The sequence below is a fragment of the Meriones unguiculatus genome, chromosome X (genome assembly GCF_030254825.1).
Source record: "Meriones unguiculatus strain TT.TT164.6M chromosome X, Bangor_MerUng_6.1, whole genome shotgun sequence".
NCBI classification, from domain to species: Eukaryota; Metazoa; Chordata; class Mammalia; order Rodentia; family Muridae; genus Meriones; species Meriones unguiculatus.
In genome coordinates, this window is record NC_083369.1 from 119,504,192 (window position 1) to 119,527,577 (window position 23,386).

The 23,386-nt window shown below is 37.9% G+C and overlaps 1 protein-coding gene across 1 annotated transcript; it reads left to right on the plus strand.

The window, feature by feature from the left end:
- The first annotated feature begins 7,682 nt into the window (after positions 1-7,682).
- Positions 7,683-9,716, plus strand: LOC132649951 (NADH dehydrogenase [ubiquinone] 1 alpha subcomplex subunit 3-like). The gene is made up of 2 exons (XM_060374723.1): positions 7,683-7,726; positions 9,455-9,716. Exons 1-2 carry the CDS (start codon positions 7,683-7,685, stop codon positions 9,714-9,716), a joined length of 306 nt encoding a protein of 101 aa, XP_060230706.1.
- The last annotated feature ends 13,670 nt before the right edge of the window (positions 9,717-23,386 follow it).

The following is a 23,386-nucleotide window of genomic DNA, read 5'->3' on the forward strand; positions in this document are numbered from 1 at the left end:
CACTGAGTTTTCCCAGAGTCTCTTAACCTAGTAGGATTTTGATTTCTCTCCTGGGTAAGACCAACACTAATGTAGGGTGAGTTTAATGGGCTTGTTCTGATATGTGGTTGCAGTAACATTATTTTCTGTTCCTAAAGATTTCTTTCAGGTCTCTTTAGTATTTAAACAGGGTTGTCTACAACCTGATCTTGTGGGGGAGTTTTCCCAACTGAGGTTCCTTCCATGTATGTCAAGTTGGCATAAAAATAGACAGTACAGATGGTCAGAGCAGAGCTCCTGAATACTTGTTGCTTGCATTTGACATGAACCAGTGTGACCTTTGTTTCCTGTTTAATAGACAACCCAAAGCTACAATCTCTTCAGGGAGTCGTGACCAATTTGTGTACCAATTATGGATGGATTAACAAATCCATATTCTTCCACACTGACTTAGTCTGTGATAATATGCCTGTGAGAATCGGAGTAAATGTCATCGCTCTTGTGGAAGAAGATGAAACAACTCAGGTCCTGAATGCCATCAGGGTTACATGAGTTTTCCCAGAGTCTCTTAACCCAGTGGGATTTTGATTTCTCTCCTGGATACAACCAACACTAATGTAGGGTGAGTTTATTCGGCTTGTTCTGATATATGGTTGCAGTATCATGTTTCTATTTTTCTCTTCCTAAAGATTTGTTTCAGTTGTCTTTAATATTTAAACATGTTGAATGATGACAATTATGTCAACTCATATAATCTGCAACTTCCATTTATAGTAAGAGGTTATTTCCTCTATGAATTCAAACAATTAGAATTAGTATGATAAACATCATTTACTTTATACTGTTTTATAAAATATTCAAGGTGTATTTAATGTGCAACAAAATTCTGTTATTGATTTTGTAAGAGTTAATTCTAGAAACATAACTGTCTCAGATATTTGCATAGCAATAGCTATTCTCAAATAAATTTTGGCTATACTGTTCTAATTTATAGCCACAGCCATAGTCTACAGAAAAGCCTTTTTATCAGTACCAATAAGCAAGACAAATTTATAATAATTATTATTATAATATATATTAACATATTTTTATATTTTTATAATTATTACTATTATATTGGAAAATTATTGGCAAGTTGAGAACTAAAAATCAGAGTCATGTTTTTTTTAGAATTTCTTAAAATTTGAACTATAAAAAAGCAATTTTGCATTTTTCATTCATTGGTTCCATTGTTAGGAAAAAATGGTCTTTATTAAGTAAAGAGTGAATATAACCTATCATTTAACCAATATCCACTTTTTCTTGTTTTTATGTACAATTTACTTATACTGTAAGCATATTGATTACATCTATCTCTTGGATAAAAGAAGAATTGTTAAGTTGCAGTCAATTCATAAATGGCATCGTGGTATACGCCTTTAATTATACCATTGGGAGGCAAAAGCATATAGAATCTCTGTGATTTCAAAGCCAGAATGGTTTACATAATAAGTTCATGTCGTCCAGGGATATACTATAAGGCCTTGTTTTAGATAAACAACCCCCCCCCCCAGTAAATTTTCTGTTTTAGGTATTAGTTTTATGTGACAGAGCCTTATGGTATACATCACATGGCCTCAAATTAACAATGACCTTTTGGCTAGCATCAAATTTGCAGCCTCTGACTCCTAAGTTCTAGAATTACAGGCCTCAAATACTCTCCCCTATTTCTTTCAGAGTGCTCTACACATCATGAAAACAGTCAGCCTGAATTTGACACATGGGTGCTAACAGAAGGATGCACCATGAGTTGGATCATCCACTTTACTTCATTTGATTTCAGGGACAAACCATATATTGGGGCCTTTCTTAGTCTTAGACTCTATCTGTACTCTTTGCTATGTTTGTTAGTGGTATTTCTGTGGTGAGAAAAATGACAACTGAGAGAACGGAAATTTGCCAGGAAAACTCAAAATGATTTAGGGTATAGTATGCCTGTGGGTTAGTATAGACTCAGGAAACAGAAGGGTCAGAGTTTGTGATGCTCATTCCCCTGCATGCTGACATAACTGGTGGTAAACACTCGGACAGGAGCTGAGCTCCTGTTTCCTCAGTGCAAGCAATCCTGGGAGAAGGACCATCCCATCTGTACTGATAACTATCCAGTCATACACCCAGTGAGAGGTAGAAATGGCAGCTATTTTTGAAAAGACATGCAACACCTTTGGCATCAGTGACTCCAGTGTCCAACAGGGAACTCAGAACAATAACTATCATCACTCTTCTCCCTCTACACCTAATGAGTGCATCCAAACTAAGTATCAGGTGATGAGTTATGCAGCTCACTAATTGTTCTGCATGTCCCAATGGTGAGTCCCAATGGCCCTTTCTGCCACCCTTTTGTGTGTCTTCGTGTGATGTTTCAATAACATGAACATTGCCCACTTTTGCTTTTCAAACACGCAGCCAGTCACCATTTCTGGATAATGGAATTATGCACTATGGTTTGTAGGAGATGGTTTTCTGCTTTGTGCTATTCATGTGGCTATTCTATTTCCACATAAAGAACATACATTGGTTGTTTAATGAAGGAAAGTTCAAAGGAAAACTACCTCCAATAACGGTCGTTATCTTTGATAAGCCAGGATAATAGTATCCTTCCAGACTGTAGGTAAATGGAGCCAGCCTTGCATGACTTGTCTTTGCAATTTCTTCTGTGTTACTTCTTTTAGTTCATTGAAAGCTCCTATACGCAGTCCACATAAGGCTTAGCATGATTTCCTCCCCTCTCCAAAATTGTGATGCTCATTTTGTCTCTGTCGACTTATTTCTGCTCCACTCCTGTCTCCTAGGTAACCTATTTCTCTTCCTTCCCATATACCTCAAAGCACATTTCCTCCAATTACCCCACCCCATGTCAGTCTAGCAATTTCTTTCTGCATAAATATGCAAAATAGTTCTCTAATTTGAGTTACATCCATGATTACAACTTGGTCAGAAGTAGATATTTAAATGTATTTTGCACTGTTGAATTTTGAGATTCCAGAAATCAAGAGCACTGTGTTCCTAAGGTCAGAAGGTAAGTTTGTGAGTGAGTTAAACAAAAGTGTGAAGTTCACATTTCAAGGCAATTAGTAGTCCATGGAGCAAGAACACAGAATTTATGCCATCCTCTCAGGTCCATAACATATCTTTAATAGAAAACTCTTGTTGTAGGTTTGAGAAGAGGTGTTTAAAAGCTTTCTGAAGCAGGAGGCCTGTTTGGTATGAATAATAAAGTCCATTGTCTCTGACACAGGACTCCATCCTGCAAGAATCCTCAAAATTGCAATAGGTCAATCCACTAAAATGTGTTGTTTTGATGGCAACTACTTGGTAAGTGTACAAACTCCTGCATGTAATTGTTGTTTTACCTGCAGCTACTGTCTCCTTCTCTTATAGGTGAAAATTATGAATAATCCAGTTGACTGTAAGGATTCATCAAAACTCAGCAAGAGATTTTGTATTAAATGTGTCACTCACATAATGCAGGACATCTACATTAGCAAGGATTTTCCTTTCCCAATACACCTTTTTTTCTGGAGGTAGGATTTACAGTTTTAACAACATTGGGCAAGGCATATAGGTATTGGTATAGAAGCTCTTGAGAGTATGGGGAGTGTCCTTGAAATTGAAAGTAAGACACAATTATTAGGAAAAGGGCAATACTTTAAATACTGCCTACAGAGTTTGTCCCCTGTGAATGTCATCATCATTTGTCCAATGTGGTTTTCACTACTTGATTTATTTATTTAGCTATTTTTATATTTTTATTTGAGGCATAGGCTTCCTCAAAGTTACCTGAAACAAACAATATATGTGAGCATTGTTCATACGATTAGGAAACCCTTCCCTTGCCCTTCTGAGATCTTAGTCTTTTTGCCAGTGCATCAGAATGCATTCAAAATCAAATCAGTGAGAGCATCACACATGTATAAGATATTTACCTTGAAAGTACTTCCATCACTTCAAAGCAAAGGTACAGAAAGGTCTCTTTCTCTTTGTGTCCTCTTTCCAGAACACTCAACAGATAGGTTCTAATATTTTGTCCCTAGACCAGGTACCAAGGTTCAAGCATGTGACTGTGATAATGTACCTAGCTACCATCCTCAAAAGAGATATCAGTGTGACCCCTTGAGTAAATCCAGGGCTCCTAGCCATAACTTCCATTCTCAGGCACACTCATGTCATTATCAATGCCTGACAAATCATTGGAGATACCCATCATTAAAAGGGCCTAAGCTTTCCTTCCATAAGTAAGCTATGTGAGGAGTCTAAGCCTTTGGAAAAGTTACCCTACATGCAAAAAATGTTGGTCAGCATATTGCTGTGACAAAGGGCCTTTGGAAATGGGATGTGACCCTAGTGCAATTCTTACACTTCTAACTTTGTTTACTGTTTCAGCATTCAGGCCTTTCAAGGGAGATTTGGTGCTGGTGGCCTATTCCATGATCCCAGGAACTTCAGATATCAACATTGACTCTGTGAGACCACTTAGCTCTCAGAATATGCAAAGGGTAAGTTACTTCATAGGTAAGTGGCTGCCTATCTTTCCTTACTGACACCTTTCTCACCCAGGGTTTTGTTTGGTATGTGAGGCAGTATATCCCCTGCCAAAGTGCGTGTACTGAAATACACATTTGTTCACTGACTGAAAAGGAAATAAGCAGAAAGTTGTGTAGAACATACACATACTCAATTCCTAAGCTGTGAACTTTACTTGACGTTAGGCTGTTCTGTGGACAACAGTTACAAGAGTGTCTTGGCTATGAGGCAATAGTGGGGAAACCCTGAATGCAGTGGGTTTGAGGTGTTCAGCATGCTGATGAAGGCAATCAAGACTTTGGTCAGTAAGGCCTGAGATGAGATGTAAAACCAGGGGAGCAGAGTGTGAGCACACATTGGGCAGCATCAAGGGCAAACACCCAGGACTCCTCCTGTTTCCCTGGTTTAATTAGAGAGTGGGGAATGGTGACTCAGATGTCTTGACTCAGTACCCAGGCATTTCCTGTGTGTCAAAGATCAGAACCCTGATGGGATGAGGGACTTGCTCTTTGGATCTGAGGGGTTAGGGAGGACCATCTCTGATGGGTTATCCCTCTCCATGCTCATTGCCATCATTTCTCATTATAGGCCTGTGTTACCAGCCTTGATGGAATAATTGACTCTGTTGAATCCGATTTCTTTTTCATCTTGGATTCCTAGATACACCTCCTGATTTTACTCCTGGACTAAACGACACTGTTAACGTGCTTGTTGTGGACACCCACCGACCACACTGTTCTTACAGAGTTATGTCTGGCCCCAGCCGCAATTCATATTAACCAGGTATTCTAATATATTTTCACTTATACTTCTGACGTTCTGCTTCAATTAAGCAATATGTGCATGTAATCTAAACATCTGCGAACTATGTCTGTTCTTTCAAACACCCTGGTAATTTCATTGGCAACATGAACTCCCTTTAAAAATGTACCTTGTCAGTTTTAAAACATGCCCTATTGGAAGGTGGTTAAGCAAAGAAATTGCCCTGACCTCAGGGTAATTGCATCATTTTCTATAAGCAGGAGCAGATTCTCTGTGGCAGTGGCCTTGTGGGCCACTAAGCATCACATAGAAGCAAAACATTTAAGATCCCAGGAATGAGCAGGCAAATGTGAGCAGGCATGATTTAACATTGCAGCTTGCCTTATTGTTTAAGTCCGTTTGAGCCTTTCCAAAGCTGACTTCTCTACAATATCTTTCATTTCCTACCACCTAGTCCATGTGTTAAATATAGTGTTTATATATTGATCTTCTTCCTGTAACAGTCTGCCAAATAAGGCAGTTCAGAGAAATGAGGGACTAGACTCAGGTGTACTCCAAACAGAAAGATGAGTGCAGACTTTTATTAGTCTAAGTACTGACTTCAGATTTAGGGACTTCTGTGAAGTTGACTGGCCCTCCTTTGACATTGTCAACCTTTAGAAGGAATCCTGGACCTGACTACCATCTGCAGAGTGAGGGATGCCTGCACTGGAGATCCAGGCTACCCTGACCAATTTCCTTACAGCAATACCTGGTATGGTCTGGTGCTTCATCCCCAAAATAGGGTTCAATTCCATTCCCCTTGGAAATCCATGGTTGTCCTAATCTCTTAGAGAGTCTCAACCCCAGAAACCACCTATCTTCCAGGCAAAGGGTCAAGATTTGGAACTCCCTCCCCTTGGGTGTAACCATCCCCACCCTCAGAGTCAAGAACCCCAAACTCTAATGTATTTTATATCCTACCTTGCCACCCAAGATCTTGCCCACACCATAGCTGCTATTGACTCCTTGGCCCACAGACCACTGGAGGAGTTTTCTGTCCTCAGGTCACTTAAGGTCCAGGTCCCTTGAATGTTTCCTATGTCCAGAAATACATTTTGCCAATTTCATCAAACTCCAGTGCCTGCGAATCTCCAGGAGGATGGGATTCTCAGACCAGGCCTAGTTTAATATGTTTATCAGCCATTTACCACTACTGATCTTCCTAAGTAGTGACATCAAACCCCACCATACTCAGAGCATCCATAAGTTAAGATCAACCTTCTGATCAGCGTAATGTACAGCCAACAGCCTACTTGGAACAACTGCTAATATAACTCCTGACTGCCCTTTTTATTGAAGATGAAGAGTATAATATCTACCAGACAACATTTGCTTGGCTAATCATTCAAGCACCCCACACACTAAAATCCTAGAGTGATTTGATGACACCTTCTTTCCTGCTGAGTGTCCCAAATGTAACCCCAAACTCACCAGAAGGCCTCCAGACCTTCTAAGAATGAAGAGAGTCATCCTGGAGGAGTTGCAAATGAAGACTGTAGAGTCACAAACCTGGTCAAAATTTAAGATGTCACTCAGTGCCCCATGAGGTCTCTGAAACCAATTCCATGACCATCTCTGTGACACTTAAAGATAGTAACACCCTTTTTGACCCAGAGGCCCATGTGCTTTTACCCAACACTTGGCACCGGATGTTCACCAAAACCTAGAATGACTCACAGGGATGCCTACTGAGTAACTCAGAGACATCACCATCAAAGTGGTTACTAATTGGGAAGAGGTTGCACAGAAAGAAAAGGAATAGTACTTACCGAAAAAGGCAAACAATGATGGTGCTCACATTGGAGACTGGAGAAAATTCAGATACCCAGAACCCCCCCCAAAAAAAAAGGAAGCTCACCAGAGACCATTAGACAGGGACCAGTATACTTATTGTAAGGAAAAATTACACTGGAAAAATGAGTATCCCAGAAAGAAGGCACCAAGGGTCAAAGAAAAACCCCCAAAGGAAAAAAAAAATGAGGCTCCTACAGTAATCACAGTGAAACAAAAGTCCCTGCAGGGGCCTGAGGCTACCACTTGGAAAACAGACTCACTCTGAAAGCTGCCAGATTTAATCAAGATCGGCCCCCAGGAGCCTGTGGTAAAAATAAATGTCAGGGGCCAAACACCAAACACTGGACTTTATCTCAGACCCAGGAACAGTCATCTCCACGGTAACTTCTCCCACTAGGAAGCTCACCAAAGACACCATTGTTGGAGCCATTGGGACCATTAAGAAACACTGATTCTGCAAGTTGTGTGATTGCTTCATTGGAGGCAGCAATGCCCCTGCCTAGCCCCTTGGAAAAGATTTATTGTCAAAACTGGGAACCACTATGATGATCATCCTGAGCCTCGATGCCACCTACCGACATTTGAGGTGTGTCTGGAGGAGGAATGGTGGCTTCACTTGAAAGCCATGGATTGAAGTATCAATACAGCAGCCCCCTTAAATAGCTCAGACAGCAGTTTCCTCATGTGTGGACACTTGGAGAGAAACCAGACTAACAAAAGGATAACCTCCAAAACTGGACCATACTGCAATGTGTGGATAATTTTCTACTGGTTGCCTCTATGGAATGAGGCACCAGTGAACTATTAATTGTTTTTTTTGTTTTTTGTTTTTTTTTTTTTGTTTTTGTTTTTTTTTTACAAAAGACAAGATATAAGGTCCCGCAAAAGGCCCAGATCTATCAGGAAAAAAGTCACTTACCTCAAATACTACTTTGCTTTTACTGGTGGAGCATGGAGCTGTCGCCCAGGGAGGGGCTGTAGGATGGTATTCCTGACTCCATACATAGATATTCTCCCCGGACCAGACGTGGCCCAACACTTGGAACCTCATCACTGGGGAAAAAAAAAAAAAAAAAAAAACCTCTATCTTACTCCTGATATTACTGGGGATAGCCTACACTGGCACTGATGCCACAAGTGCAGTTGTGCTCAGGATCCAAAAGAGCAAGCTGCCCAATCAAATTAAGGAGGACCTCAGCATAGCAGAGGTTTCTACCTGCAGAGCCAGGAGACTCCCAGGTAGCCATGGTCTTAACAAATCATTGAGAGATAGAGCTAATTGCTGCTTTAAAAGGCTGGCATGAGTGCCAGGTGCAATGGTGCATGCCTGCAATCCCAGCACTTGGGGAAATAGAGGCAGGCAGATCTCTTGTGAGTTCCAGGTCAGCCTGGTCTACAAAGAAAGTACAGGATAACCAAAGCTACACAGAGAAACTCTGTCTCAAAAACTAACAAAGGCTGGTAGGCAAGTCTTTTGGGGAGAGGAATGTTGTTTCTATGCAAATCAGCCAGGGACAGTAAGAAAATTCTTAAATAATTGTTAGATAGCATACATTCTAATATAATTATTAGAATAAATCAGGGCCACAGACAAGACCAAAAGATCTTCTTGGGGTGAGACCTGAGCTTCCTGAAGGCCTTGGCTGGTCTCTCCAGTGGGATCATTGATTATTATTCTCCTGACTCTACTCTTTGGACCATGCCTTATAAATCTTCTAACTTGCATCACCAGAAACAGTATAGAAACAGGTAGACTTCAGGGCCTCCACCAGTATCAGAATATTCCTTCACAAGGAGCAAAAGGGTTCTGTCAAAGAGGAGGAAATGTAGATAAAATCCCCCAAAGAGCCACATATTAAATGAAGAAAATTCCCCAGTGCTGAGATAGTTCCCTGATCCTGCCACACTTACAGCATCATAAAGAGCAACAGGCACTGAAGAGGTGGGATAATATAATTCTAGCCCTGCCCAGCCTCCATCATTTACAGGCACATAAATGCTTTTGTACTTGGAGTTACAGTTTGCTTGATTCCAGTCTTCTAAATATAAAAGGCTGCTGAACCTGAGGCAAGAGGCCTCATAGTCAACTTTCCTCTCCCCGACTGAAAATGGCTTGATGATTCAGTTTCCCGAAAATTCCTGCAACAATTGGTTTCCATATGAAGGTTAAAAGTGACTGGATTTTTCTGATACCAGACACAAAAATTAACTCACAATGAACTAAGGCAAATAAATAAATAAATAAATAAATAAATAGATAAATAATATGCAGACATTGTAGGAGAATATTTTATTTTATTTTTATTGAAAACAGATTTTTCTCAGCCAAGACCAAGATAGTCAGGAGACTCTTCTCCTTCCTTAAGAATACCTGGACAAAGGAGGTGGTGCTGGTCTGGGGCCTTGTTATAATTGTGTCCATAGTCAGTTCCTACACCAAGTATGCCACCTCAATCAACCAGACCACACCCTACAACTACCCAGTGCCAGTACAAGATAATGGGTACATGCCCAATGTCCCCATCTACCCCTGGGACCTTCAGGGCCTAAGCCTGGAATGGTTGAAGATGCTGTGAATATGCTTACTGATGAAAGAGGCCACTTCCTTATTACCCCCAACTTAAAAAAAAAATGTGGAAGCCGGTGCCCACAAAGAAAATAGATTCTTCTCTCATACAATACATCTTAACCCAGTTTTTCCTCCCTCTACTCCTTCTAGTTCTGTACTACGTCCCCCCTCCAGAGGATCCACTCTCCCTCTGTCTTCCCATCAGAAAAGATCAGGCTTCCAAGAGAAAACATCCAAACTTGACAAAACAAGCTACAATAAGATGAAGCAAAAGCCCTCACAAGGAAAGTGGACAAGGCAACCCAATAGAAGAAAAATTGTTATAAGGGAATATGCCATTTTTTATTGGTACTTTTGTGTTTTTTCATGCATGTGTTTACGCTCAATACATGTGTGCCTCATGTCCGAAGAGGCCAGAAGAGGGCAGCAGATCTCTAGAGAACCTATAGTACAGTGAAAAAATTTTTTGCTTCACAGTAATTGTAGTTTTCTCTAAAACACATAGAGGTGAATATTCACCCAGCATACACAACTATAAATTGGCTGATGATGTAAATCAGTGATAGAGCACCGTGTGAAAGCTAGGAGTTTGATCTTCAGTAGTGGAAAAAAAATCAGTAATAAGTCCCACAAATCAAAAACTGATTTGTCTAATTTGTCCAATTAACTCCAAATTGTAAAATCAACATGAAACCTAATTTGCTGTTGTAAGGAAACAAACAAAATTACCACTAAGTATTTTAGGAGCCTAATCTTAGGACTGAATTGAGAAATTGTTGTTATAATGTTTTTTGGAATGTATACAGTTTACCCTTGTTCATTCACATACTGGTTTCTCTACCTCACTACCTGCTTTCAATCTGGACATTGCATTATAAGCATCACCAGTCTCAAGTTTGTGTAAACATGCCATCATTTGTTCTCTGTATTTTCAATAAAACAACCACCCAATGCTGTGCAATGGAGAGAATAGGGTGGGATATCCTAGTCCAGAGGGGAGGAGAGAGAAGAAATGGGAGGAGTGGGAGAGCAGAGTTGGTAGGAGAGGACTTGGAACCACAAGGAGAGATGAACTGGACCTAAGATATGACTAAAAGCAAGTATAATGGGTGAAATCTGACTGGTAGAAAACTGTGCGGGCTTGGAGGTTTAGGATAACTATTGCCTAGCATTGTGCTCTAGGTTAATTAAGTAAATCCTGGTCTCTGTGGTGATTTGGGTATACAGCTGGTTTAAGAATAACCGCAGCTTAACTCCAGATAAATTAATAATAAATATTATTAACCCACAGCAAATGGTGCCCAACTAATCTAAGTCGCCACAGACTTTTATATCATACTCTAACATAATTTAGTGTGTGTTGTGGGGGAGGAATAAGCTCCCAGGGATACAACCCAAACTTAAAACCTAAAAACTCCCAGGTCAATTACTGTCTCTTTAAGAGACACTCTTAAACAGACCCAGGAGCAAAAGAGAGCCTACTGTGGGCAGACTGGAACTTAACAAAACTGGGTGCCACTATAGTCTAACAAGATGGGAGAGACAATAAAACAGACTTCTTGGAGCTTGGCTGATAATCTCTTCTATGGTTTTAAGACAGAAATAAAAGAAAATTTAGAAATTATGTCTATGGTTACATTCATAGTCCTCAATTTAACTTTAATCATTGGATTAACATTTTATGTCTTCTCAAAGGCAAAGGCTTTAGAAAAGATACTGGAACAACACAAAGAATAATATAAAGAAAAAATTAAAAGTTGGCAGCAAGGCATAAAAGAGAATCAAGAGATTTTTTGAACAAAACAAACAACAGAGAGATAGGTGTGAAATATGGGTACAGACTTTAAGAGGAGAGTTTAAAATACTAAGTAAAGAAAATACTTAGGCAGAGGCAAAAGATAAAAATAAAGTCAACCAAAGGTGGTTAGAAAACAAACATTAGCTTATCCAGTCAATATACAGCAGAGACCAGCAGATGATGATCATCCACAGGATTATCATGAAGCTGAATGGCACCCTGTGGAAGTGTTAGATCTGAGGAAATTTAAGAAAAGTGTCACGGGCAGGAGAGATGGCTCAGAGGTTAAGAGGCTACTCTTCCATAAGGCCCTGAGTTCAATTCCCAGCAACCACATGGTGGCTCACAGCCATCTGTAATGAGATCTGGTGCCCTCTTCTGGCATGCAGGCACGCATGCAAGCAGAACACTGTATACATAATAAATAAACCTTAAAAAAAAAAAAAGATTGATGGTTAAAAAGAAAAAAAAAAAAGAAAAGAAAAATGTCACTAATTTTGGAACGCATTCACCATTTGTAAAACAAATGCTGACTTTCTGGTCAATCAAAGTAATCCCAAAAGACTGGGAGGATATGGCAAAGGCAATATTAGAACCTGGGCCATATTTACAATGGCTTTCATGGTGGAGAGAAGAAGCTAGAGAGATAGTACACAAAAATAGAGCCAGAGGTGCTGCTGTTTCTGAGGAAAAGCTGCTTGGTGATGGCCAGTATGCTGACACAGAGATACAGCTGTATATAATGAAGAAATCTTAGCATTATGTCGCCTAGCAGCCTTAAATGCTTGGGACAAGGTTGAGGAATCAGGAGAAAGGCTTGAGCCATTCTCTAAGGTCATACAAGATCCAAGTGAAACATTCACTAACTTTTTGCAAAGATTGACTTCAGCTGTGGATAGAAGTTTATCAGATCCACTAGCTAGAAAAGCACTAATAGAATCTTTAGCTTTTGAAAATGCTAATGCATTTTCTGAATGCAAAGAGGCAATAAGGCCCTTAAGAGTAATATTGGCACCAATAGACAAATGGATTAGAAATACGACTGACATCAGACTTCATTCACCCAGTGTGACCTTGATAGGAGAAGCTACCCCTAAAGACCTTGGGAAACGTTGTAATTGTGATGGACAAGCTTAGTACAAAGGGAGTTACCAGGAAAACTGAAATAATTTAAAAAGGGAGCCTATGTTTCCTAGAATATGCAAGAGAGTGGCAAAGGTCTACATTGGCTTAGTGAATGTAGAAGAGTTATGGATAAATGGGGTAATCCTTTATCAATAAAGGCCCAAGGAGGCCTATTGCGGGCCCCAACACAGGACAGGAATACTCCTTCACAAGAAAATTAAACACCACTGCTTTGGGAATAAACATTAAAAAATTAGACAGTAGGGCCAGAGCAAGTTCTGTAGATAAATCAAAAAACCAGGAAAGGAACAAAAAACAAATATGTTGGCACACCTCTATAAATGATCAAAGGCCAAAGTTAAAGATAAATTTAAATAGTATTGAAATTGAAGGCATGGTATATACTGGGGCTGATGTCACAATTATCACTCCTAAATCCTGGCCCCCAAATTGACCACTTCAAGAGGTGGATATCCAATTCCAAGGAGTTGAAACTTTATCTAAAGTAAAACAAAGTGTCAGGTGACTTAAATGTACAGGACCGGAAGGTCAAATAGGAAAAATAAGGCCATATGTGGCTGAGATAGCCATAAATTTATAGGGAAAAGATCTGTTACAACAATGAAAAACTCAGATTAACATCCCCCAATTTCAGAAGCAGGTCAAAAAACAGGCAATACTCCTGATAAAGAAGTTAAATTATTTTTTTTAAATGCCATCAAAAACAGTTACAGACTGTCCAGGCTGTCCATAAACAAAATACAGCAGAGGCCATCTTTTCAATTTCATGTTGGGAAGCCACTGTTAATAAAACCCCCACAGCCTCACCACTAAGGTAAGAGAGTTATGGGTTCAGGCAGCAAACTGTCTCTGTCAGTTTTTATTTTTTGAAAGCTGCTAACATGTACTTCCTATTTACTCTAGTAATTAACTAATTGTATTCCTTCTTAAGTCTCTTGTGGGGTTAAAGACCAAATAGTTATAGTTCCACAATTAAGCTTAAGTTGTTTAGAATTTTTTAAAAACGTGTTTTTGGGGCTGGAGAGATGGCTCAGAGGTTAAAAGCATTGTCTGCTCTTCCAGAGGTCCTGAGTTCAATCCCCAGCAACCACATGGTGGCTCAAAACCATCTATATCAAGATCTGATGCCCTCTTCTGGCCTGTAGGCATCATTGTATATATAATAAATAAATAATTTTTTTAAATGTTTTCATGTAGGTAATACCAATAAGGACAAAAGTAAATTTAGGTATATAACTCTAAACTTGTCAAGATAGGATAATCAGATACTTTCTCCCAAGTTGCCAAATACATGTGAACTGGACATTGCACGTGTAAATCTTACCTAATAGATTTCATAACTTTTATATTTATTATTGTATTGAAAAGGGGGGCCTTTTATTGGATTTAAATGGGAAAATGTAGGTATAATGTTCTTTTGGAATGTATACAATTTACCCTTGTTCATTCAAATGCTGATTTCTCTACCCCACTATCTGGTTTCAATCTGGACATGCATTGTGATGCTTATTTTAAGCATCACCAGTCTCAAGTTTATGTAAACATGCCACCATTTGTTCTCTGTATTTTCAATAAAACAACCACCCAATGCTGTGCAATGGAGAGAATAGGGTGGGATATCCTAGTCCAGAGGGGAGGAGAGAGAAGAAATGGGAGGAGTGGGAGAGCAGAGTTGGTAGGAGAGGACTTGGAACCACAAGGAGAGATGAACTGGACCTAAGATATGACTAAAAGCAAGTATAATGGGTGAAATCTGACTGGTAGAAAACTGTGCGGGCTTGGAGGTTTAGGATGGAGTAGCTATTGCCCAGCATTGTGCTCTAGGTTAATTAAGTAAATCCTGATTTCTGTGTGGTGATTTGGGTATACAGTTGGTTTAGGAATAACTGCTGTTAACTCCAAATAAATCAATAATAAATATTAATAACCCACAACAAGAAATACAAGCAAACAATGGAAACAAGAAAACTCACACAGAGAGAGGCTAGAGAGATGGATAGATGAATATCTTGGTAAAGTTCTTTCCTTGCAAGCATAAGGACTTAGGATGGGAGCCCAAAGAATCCACTTTAAATATGCAGGATGGCAGCCCAGTGCTGGGTAGGTGGAGAAATGTGGATCCCTGGAGCTTGCTGGCTAGCCAGACTAATGGAATTGGTGAGCTGCAGGTTCAGAGAGACCTTATCTCAAGATTTAAGTTGTAGAATGATTGAGAAGACACCTGATGTCTACTTCTTGCCTCCATAGGCATACATATACTGGAATATGTGTGGATACACACAAATTTATTTTAATGGGAAAACATCCCTTATCCTCTGATAGGAGATTTAAGCATCCTCAGCCTGTCATGTTTGCCAAATCAATTTTTAAGATTAAGGCAACCTCAACAAAAATATGGCAGGTTTTTTTTTCTTTTTCTGGAGAGACATCTACAAAGAGACATCTACAAAGATGTCATATTTTTATAATATACACTGTACAGTGAAAGTCAACATGATCCAGCATACATTAAACACAGGACAGCAGGAGAGATGGCTCAGAAGTAAAGGACACTTGTTGCTCTTTGAGAGGACCAAGGTTCAGATCCTAGAACCCACCTGGTGGCTTAACTCCAGTTCTAGGGGATTTGGCATCCTATTCTGGTTTCTTAGAGTAAGCACATACATACATGCAGAAAACACCAAAGAAATAAAGATATTTTTAAACGACAAATTAAAAATACATGTGAGAGCCCTTCTACTGAAGCAAAGTAGGAGAGTCTTCATCGGAGTTCATACTTTACACATTTTAACTTCCAAGTTAGTATTGGAAACTTAGAAACTGGAAAGCATCCGTGTTAGAGTCTACTAACTAGTAGCTCACTGCTGCTAGAATATTTCGAGCTGCTGGAATTCTTTTGCTGCTTCAAAGGCAGATGACTGATAAAGCCTCTCACCCTTAGCACGCCTGTGCAGACACAGCCAATCAACAAGAAGCTTGGTTGAGCTTGTTTTTCTTCTGTTCAAATCCCAATACCCAATATGCTTTGTGGTGGCCATGAAGCCGAATTCTTGTGGAAGCCCAATTCCTGAGGAAGCCTCCTGGGAGGGAAGACTCACTGCAGAGGTAGTCAGTCACCAGTTCAGATACCATTAAGCATGCTTCAGCGGGTGATTAGGGTGGGGTCGGGGTGGCAGGTCATTTCAGGCAGCAGGAGGGGTGGTGCTCATGGGAATCCAGGCAACACTCTGTCCCAGTTGACAGTTGAATTTACCCTCAGGCCTCTGAGGAAAAAAATGGAAACAGAGATTGCTGAGGCAGGAGTTGAAACAGACCAGTGCCTAGCAGAAAGCAGGAAGGCCTAGGAGACTGGAGACCCTGCAAGTCAGTCTCCTTGGGGGCTGGGGGTGTGAGATGTAGGTGGAGTGGAAGTCCCTTAGGGGCAGGAAAGAGCTAGAACCTTCTTATCCACTGCTATTGCCTGCCAGGAATTCATTAGAAACTGATGACCTCTCTTGATTTTCCTCTACCTGTAGTTGTAAGGGGAGATTGCTGAAATTTGTGTATGTAGCCCACAAATTGCCTCAAAATCCCAAGGCTCCTCCCTCAGCCTCAGAAGTACTGTGATTACAGACAAGATTCAGTCCAGGTAGTTTTTATTTATGTGTTGTTTTGGTTTAAGAAACATGGTCTTAGTCTGAACTTCAGGTTTGCCTGAATCTTCATGTTCAGCTTGACCTGACCCTGGAATTGAGGCGCTTTTTCATAAAAATGGACTGGGGCCTGAGCAATCATGCCTGATTTTTATTTTTATATTTTTAATTGTCTTTTTTTTGCGTTGTTGAGGATTGAACTTAGAGCTTCTTGCACTAAAATATATCCCCAGCTGTGCATACTCTAAACTTTATCTGATCCTTATGGTTTAGATTTACTTTAGATTTGTATTGCTATGAAAAAAGTTGGGGAGCACACTTGTGGTAATAGCAACTATGATTTCACTTTGAGATTGAGATGCAGAACACGTTTGCTCAAATTTATCAAAAACCTACCAGAAGTGGGAACAAAATGCAGATCCTCCTATGATTAGTTGTAAGCCCACTTGGAGTCAAAGTTGAAGCCATTGTTATATGTGCATTTTAAACTGACAAATGACAAACCATTAACTCTTAGTCCTATAAAATAAGAGAGCCCAGAACTAAAATCATTTATTCAACTAAAATCATTCTTTCTTTTTTTTTATTTCTTTTTTTTATTTATTTATTTTATTTTTTTATTTTTTTTATAAGTTACATTTTATTAACTCTGGAGAGATGGCTCAGCCGTTAAAGGCTAGGCTCACAATCATTTTTCTTTTAAACAGTGTACATATAGTTAAGATTATTACTGGTTGTTTTTGAAGACAACTATTCTGTTCAATATTTCAATAATAAGCTATTTAGTACTAGAACAGTAGATAACAGAAATATGGTTTCTTCTTTAAACCCTTTGTACAATTATTAAATGCTATTTTATTAAATTATTCTTTAATGTTATTTTATGTTTTCAGTTATATCAGCTTAAGTGATTCTTTTGGATTCAGATGGCTGAAGAAACTTTTCTCTTGTGTTTTAAATCAGAAAACGTCAGTTTCTTTGTGGAAAGGGAACATTCTGAGAATTCCATGAAGCTGCCAGCTGAGAGTCTACACTTAACAACACATGACTTTGAGGAAGAACAAGATGGAAATGTTTCACAAGGGACAGTTTTGAAGGTACTAGATCTCTAGTGTTGATGCTACAGTTAGCCTGTTTTGAAATGACTGCATTTTAAACTAAGTCAAACTTTGTGATGCTTTGTTTCTTAGTCACTCTTTGAAAATCTCATATTGTATCTCTTGTCTGTAATCAAAACATGTAGCTAAATAACATATAACTTAGTATGCTCAGAAAGGCCTAAAAACCTGTGTTCAGAAGATAACCATATATCACTTGATTTCATCTTACTTTCAGACAAATTATATATCTGCTTTAAAACTTAATGTTGACAACATGCCTGAAAGATTATATAGTATGTCATAAAATTTACAACATAACACACTTAGTTTAATATCTTGTTTTTATTACCAACACAGAACAGAATCCAGTAATTGATAATCATGAGAAGGCAAATCCTGAAGAAATAATTGGAGATACAGGGTAATATATTCAAAATTATTATTTCTTGTTTAAGTACAGAAAAGTGTAATTGATTATCCAAAAAGTATACTTGGCATATGATATATATTCCAAAACAAAAATTATGTAAGATGAACCTAAATTTGAATGGCTTTCTGGGAGGGGGTAGTATGTGGATCAAACCATCATCTTTATGCTTGAAGGCAAAAGCTATACCACCAAACTATATCTCCAACAGCCTTCATTTTTAAAAACTTAATTTATTCACAGATCTCAAATACAGAATATTCTGGGAAAATTTGGAAGTGCATTTTGGTTATGTAATTTATTTAAAACTATATAGTATTAATATAATTTATAAAATAAAAATATTATAAATTTATAAAATAGGAAATAAAATACTGTGTGACTGCTTTTAATGCCTTGGTACCATTTATAGAATTTTGTAAATATTTCATGATTTAAAATCATGGATTTATTTTTTCTTATGGTACAGAAAGTGAAAATGGTGTGATGACATTAATGAAATTTTAAGTTTTTATATGTTTATGTCTATGGTGCCTATATGCCTGTGTACAAATGTAAAGGCCGGAGGAGGATGTTGTTTAGCTCAATCAGAACTTTAAATTCCCCACATGGCACATAACTCAAAAAGCCCTGTATTTTATGCTGACATCAACTTTTACTAATTCTTTGGTGAATGCACCATTATTTGAGCACCTGCTGTGTGACATATACCAGGGAGTTATTTATTGTGTTTTTTATAATAGTTGCAATAATACAAAGGGATAAAAATGTTATCTTTAATATTAAAAATAATTTCTTTTTATTTGGTGTGGAGAAAAAAAGGATAGCTAATTTCATCTTCTTGATTCTTCTTTGTGCATGACTACTTAACAAACTGCAACCAACAACCAATCAACAACCCACAGTGCCTCTTGGGGTCCTAGAATTTATATACACTCTGAAATTTCCTCAGAATTCCAATCACAGAAACTATCTGCAACTGGCCAAACCATGCCTCTGCTAGAGCACTAGGCAAATTATAGTCACCTGCTGTAAAGCAGTCCCATATCCCTACACCTGGGATTAAAACAAAAACATAATCTTGTAATATTTATGTGTTTTTAAAAAAAACAAAACTCTAAAATTCTCACTACAGTACTTAACATTTTCTGAAGCATTAAAATTTTTATGAACTACAGTACTTACTGATGCAAATGTCCTACAAAAATATCAATGAAAATAATTTTATATTTTATAGTCTTCTTCAATTAATAACATTGATATTTATGTAAATTACCTTTTCTGTTTTTGTTTTTATAAAAGATATATTTGAAGTATAATTGACTATACTTTTAGAAATAATTTTATATTAGATTTAAACATACTTTGTTTCTTGTTTCTAACACAGCATTTTTAAAAATTTGTATGTTTTTATGTGTATAGGTGTTTTGCCTATAGGTACGTCTGTGAGCCATATATGTGGTGCCTACAGAGTTTAGAACAGGGCATCAGGTCCCTTGGAACTGTAGTTGGAGATGTTGTGAACATCATGTAGGTGCTGGGAATCAAACCTGTGAGAGGAGCAGCTACTCTTAACTATTGATCATTTTCTCCATTTGTTCTCTTGGGTTTTATCTTGGTGGGGGGGCAGGGGGTGATTTTTTTGTGTTTATTTAAGTTTTTTTTTATTTTTTATTTTATTTTTTGAGACAGGGTCTCACTATGTAGCCCTGGCTGTCTTGGAACTCACTCTGAGACCAGGCTGGCCTGGAAGTCACAGAGATCTCCCGGCTTCTGCCTCCTGAGTGCTCGGATGAAAAGTGTGAGCCAACAGCCCTGACTGTTCTCTTGCTCTTAGTAGAATACTTTAAATAACAAGTTCTAACAATTGCACTGTGTCCTTTTAGACAGTGTTTTCATAAATTCAGAAAAATTTAGCCTTTATCAAAGTGTTTCCTCATGAAGAAATTAAGGTCCGTTCTTGATCTTTTGTTTTGTGTATTTGTTCTTTTGAAAACTGTTCCTGAATTTTAAAATTATCTTCATTTAGGGAAATCAAAATTGGGATAAGGTTGGATATTTCTTATCCAAAGTACAAGGGGTTAGAATTTTCTTTATTTTGGAACATTTGCATAGACTTTACTGGTTGAACATCCTTCATCTGAAAATATGAAACGCTAAGTATTCTAAAGTATGAAACATTTGTTATACCATGTTGGTGATATCTTTCAGTTTAATTTTAAATATCCTTGGTATTATTGAATGAACTGTGTATTTATCTTTACTTGCATACATTGAAATAACTTGAAGTTTCTTTAACATAAGCTTTACTTTCAATATAGGTGACATTAACAAGGCTCTTCATGCAAAGAAAAAATGCATGGAAGCTTATATCAAAGTTTGCTTTGAAGATAGTAACCAGAAACTTGAACAAGTTTTAAAAATGAAAGAACAGGAAAGGTAGCTTGTTACTTTTATAGGGTCACACTTGCATCATTTTAAAAATTATATGTGGCTGAAAATTAATTACAAAAATTGCATTCAGATGGACAGGAAGAGAGGAGGAAGAAAGATGCCAAGACGGGTTAACATGGAGAAGGAACCTCATGGGCTGGGAAGAAGGACTCAGAGGAGGAAGTGGATGGAGAAAACACCAAGATGAAGACTACAAGCAAGTATTTGTAAGATATGGATGGAAGGTAGCTCAAATAAGGATGGCTAAGGCAGATGGCATTGGTTGGGGGTTGGGAGGTGGATGGTGAGGTTATTGAAACAGCATAGGTGAAATACCAGCGCAGCTCAAGGTAAATAAGGGAATTATAAAATCTTTAAAAAGTGCAATTATTTTTTGAGCCTTTAGTAAAAATGTTTGGCTTTAATTTTGTCTAAGCAGGTAACCCTATAACTTCTTGCCTACAAAGAAACTAGATACAATTCTTAGAAGTCTGTGAAAATTTTATTTTCTCCTTTTAAATAACTGTTGATGGAGATTTTTAAAAATTGATTTATATTAATTCTGGAACTACAGAAAAGTCTTGTAAAAGGTCTTAGAAATGTAATTTATGGCTAATTATGTTTAACAATATAGAAAATGATCAATTATATATGCAGACAAAATTTGTGTATTTTAACCAACTTTGTGTTTATAACAAGACTTTAAGTCTTTCACTAAGTCCTAACGGTGTCAAAATAGGAAAGATAAATTAGGCCCCATATTTGGTAGGAAATAATGAAAAAATAAACTACTTGGAAATAGTTAATTTTCTGAAAAATTGATTTGTATGTTAAAACTTCCTTAATTTTGAAGAGGTAAAACATAAAAAAAGACTTATCTGATAATCTTTTAGGAAAAACAATGTATAGTGTTTTTATATTACACAATTTTTATACTTCTGTTTTTCTTTCATTTTATAGTATGAAATGGCCAATTCAGTTTGTTTTGAGCATTCTTTTCCTACTGTTATGTAATATGACTGCTTTCATTATTTTGGTTTATAGGAAGAAGATTAACAGCAAATTTTGACTATGCAGTATATGACTACTTTTCTGGAGTTGAGCGTGGCTATACAGAAATTCGGTGAAGAATGAGAAAAAATAGCTGGCATCATAACTAATTTTATAATGAATCTAATCTAAGTATCAAGTAGGAATGGAAAAACTAGCCTTATGTTATGTACAGGAAACATTATCCTTTCTTGGTTCTATTTTAGTCCTACTAAGTTGTAAACCAGAGATATATGATCACATACTATATTAATGAAAGCCTTTGGGCAATTTATATTAGTTGGGATCTTAAATTTTCAATAGGCAGACATTGCTGAAACATGAAAAGACGATTATCATTTCTGTAAAAGGGATCACAATAGATCAGACTCAGATACAGTTGAAAGGGGAGAGAAAGGTTACTTACATAATATCATCTAGAATCTGTTGTTAGTCTTAGAGAAGTCACTCAAGCTAGTAAATCAGTTCTTATAATCCTAAACTTAGTATAAATTTAGTAACAATAGTGTATGGAAACAGTCTTTCTCAACAGCCCTGCCAGAATATTCCTGTGGAGGAATATCACCCAACTAATTTAGATCATTTCTCCATCACTGAAGCAATCACTGTAGTCAGCACATGGTTTCCAAGACCAGAGATAATGACCATACTAAATAGTTTTTTAGTTGATTGGTTAGTAGAGTTTGGGAAGGATTCAATTTGAGATGCACAGGAGAGCCATTCCTGTCTGAATGGTATTGAGGAAGCCACTGGTATATGAGTCAGTTCAGAACAGAGATGGAGACTAAAGATACAAAATAAATACTCAGATGAAGGCAGTTTTTAAACCGTGAAAGCCAGAAAAAATCATAAGCGGGAGTGGTCATGGATGTAAATGAGGAGTCTAAGGATAGATCCCTGGAGTACTTCAGTATTTGTAATTCTGTGGAGTGGGGGTTGAGCAGGAGCCAACAAAGGAAGAGAACAATTGGTAGAGAGTAAATTACCACAAGAGAAGGAAGGCTTTTAAAGAAGAAAAGACCACTAATTGTTTCATATGCTAATGAGACAAAGAAGGTAGATTCTCAGAGCTGCGGGTGGGTTAGTTGGTAAATTTTCTCCTGTGCAAGCATGAAGATCTGAGGTTACATTGCCTGCATCCACATAAAAAACTTGCCGTGGTTGTGAGCATTTTGCAACCCCCAAAACTGAGATTTGAGTTAGAGATATGATTTCCAGAGCATCCTAGCCAGCCAGGTGCAGTCTAATCGATGAGCTCTGGGTTCAGTGAAAGATCCTGTCTCAAAAAAAGTAATTGAGGAATATAACCGATGTTAATTCTTGGTCTCCACCTGTATGCATATACACGCACACATACAAATGTGTTAAAGGTAGATTTGGCAATGCGGAGGTCGTTTTTCTAAATCAGGATGATTGGGTTGGAAAAATATAGTACAAAACTAATCACAGTGAAAACAAGATAAAATAGGAATGTAGTAGCCCAAGGGAAAAGGTGTTAAAGGTTTTTTTTTTATTTTAATTTTTTTTAAAATGTGAAATGCCCTGGTTGTGTGCCAACATAAAGAATATGGAGACAAATTTGTTTATAAGTTTCCTGTGTTACTAGAGGCACTGGTATAGTAGAAAGCCAATTTATCACTAAGCCTTTTCCCCAGACATCTTTTTATATTTTGAGACAGGGTGTCTTTAAGTGATCAAGTCATTCATCCTCAACCTTTATATAAATTATAGACACACACTGCCAGGTCCAGCTAGAGTCATAAATTTAAAATAACAGTTATACTTGCTGAATTCATGAGACTAGATGAGAGAGGAGAAGAAGTTGGACTTAATGAAGAGCAGGCATAAGGCATCCTTAAGAAAAGGAGAGAACTTAGCAGCGTTTCAAAACAGATACTAAGACTCATAACCAAACCTTCGGCAGAAGGGAGTTAGTATGACGTGGAAAGGACAGGAGCTCCACAAGGGCCAAATATATCTGGGCACAGGGGTTTTTTCTGAAACTGTTTCTCCAACCAAGTACTATGTATGGATGTAACCTAGAACCTTTGCTAGGACGAAGCTCGGGGTAGCTCAATAACCAATTGGTTT

What these genes read in the sequence shown, in the direction of transcription:
- LOC132649951 (XM_060374723.1), top strand. Translation starts at nt 7,683, where the DNA reads ATGATGATCATCCTGAGCCTCGATGCCACCTACCGACATTTGAG. An exon ending in GCCACCTACCGACATTTGAG is followed by an intron (nt 7,727 to 9,454) that starts GTGTGTCTGGAG and finishes TATTGAAAACAG; the next exon opens with ATTTTTCTCAGCCAAGACCA.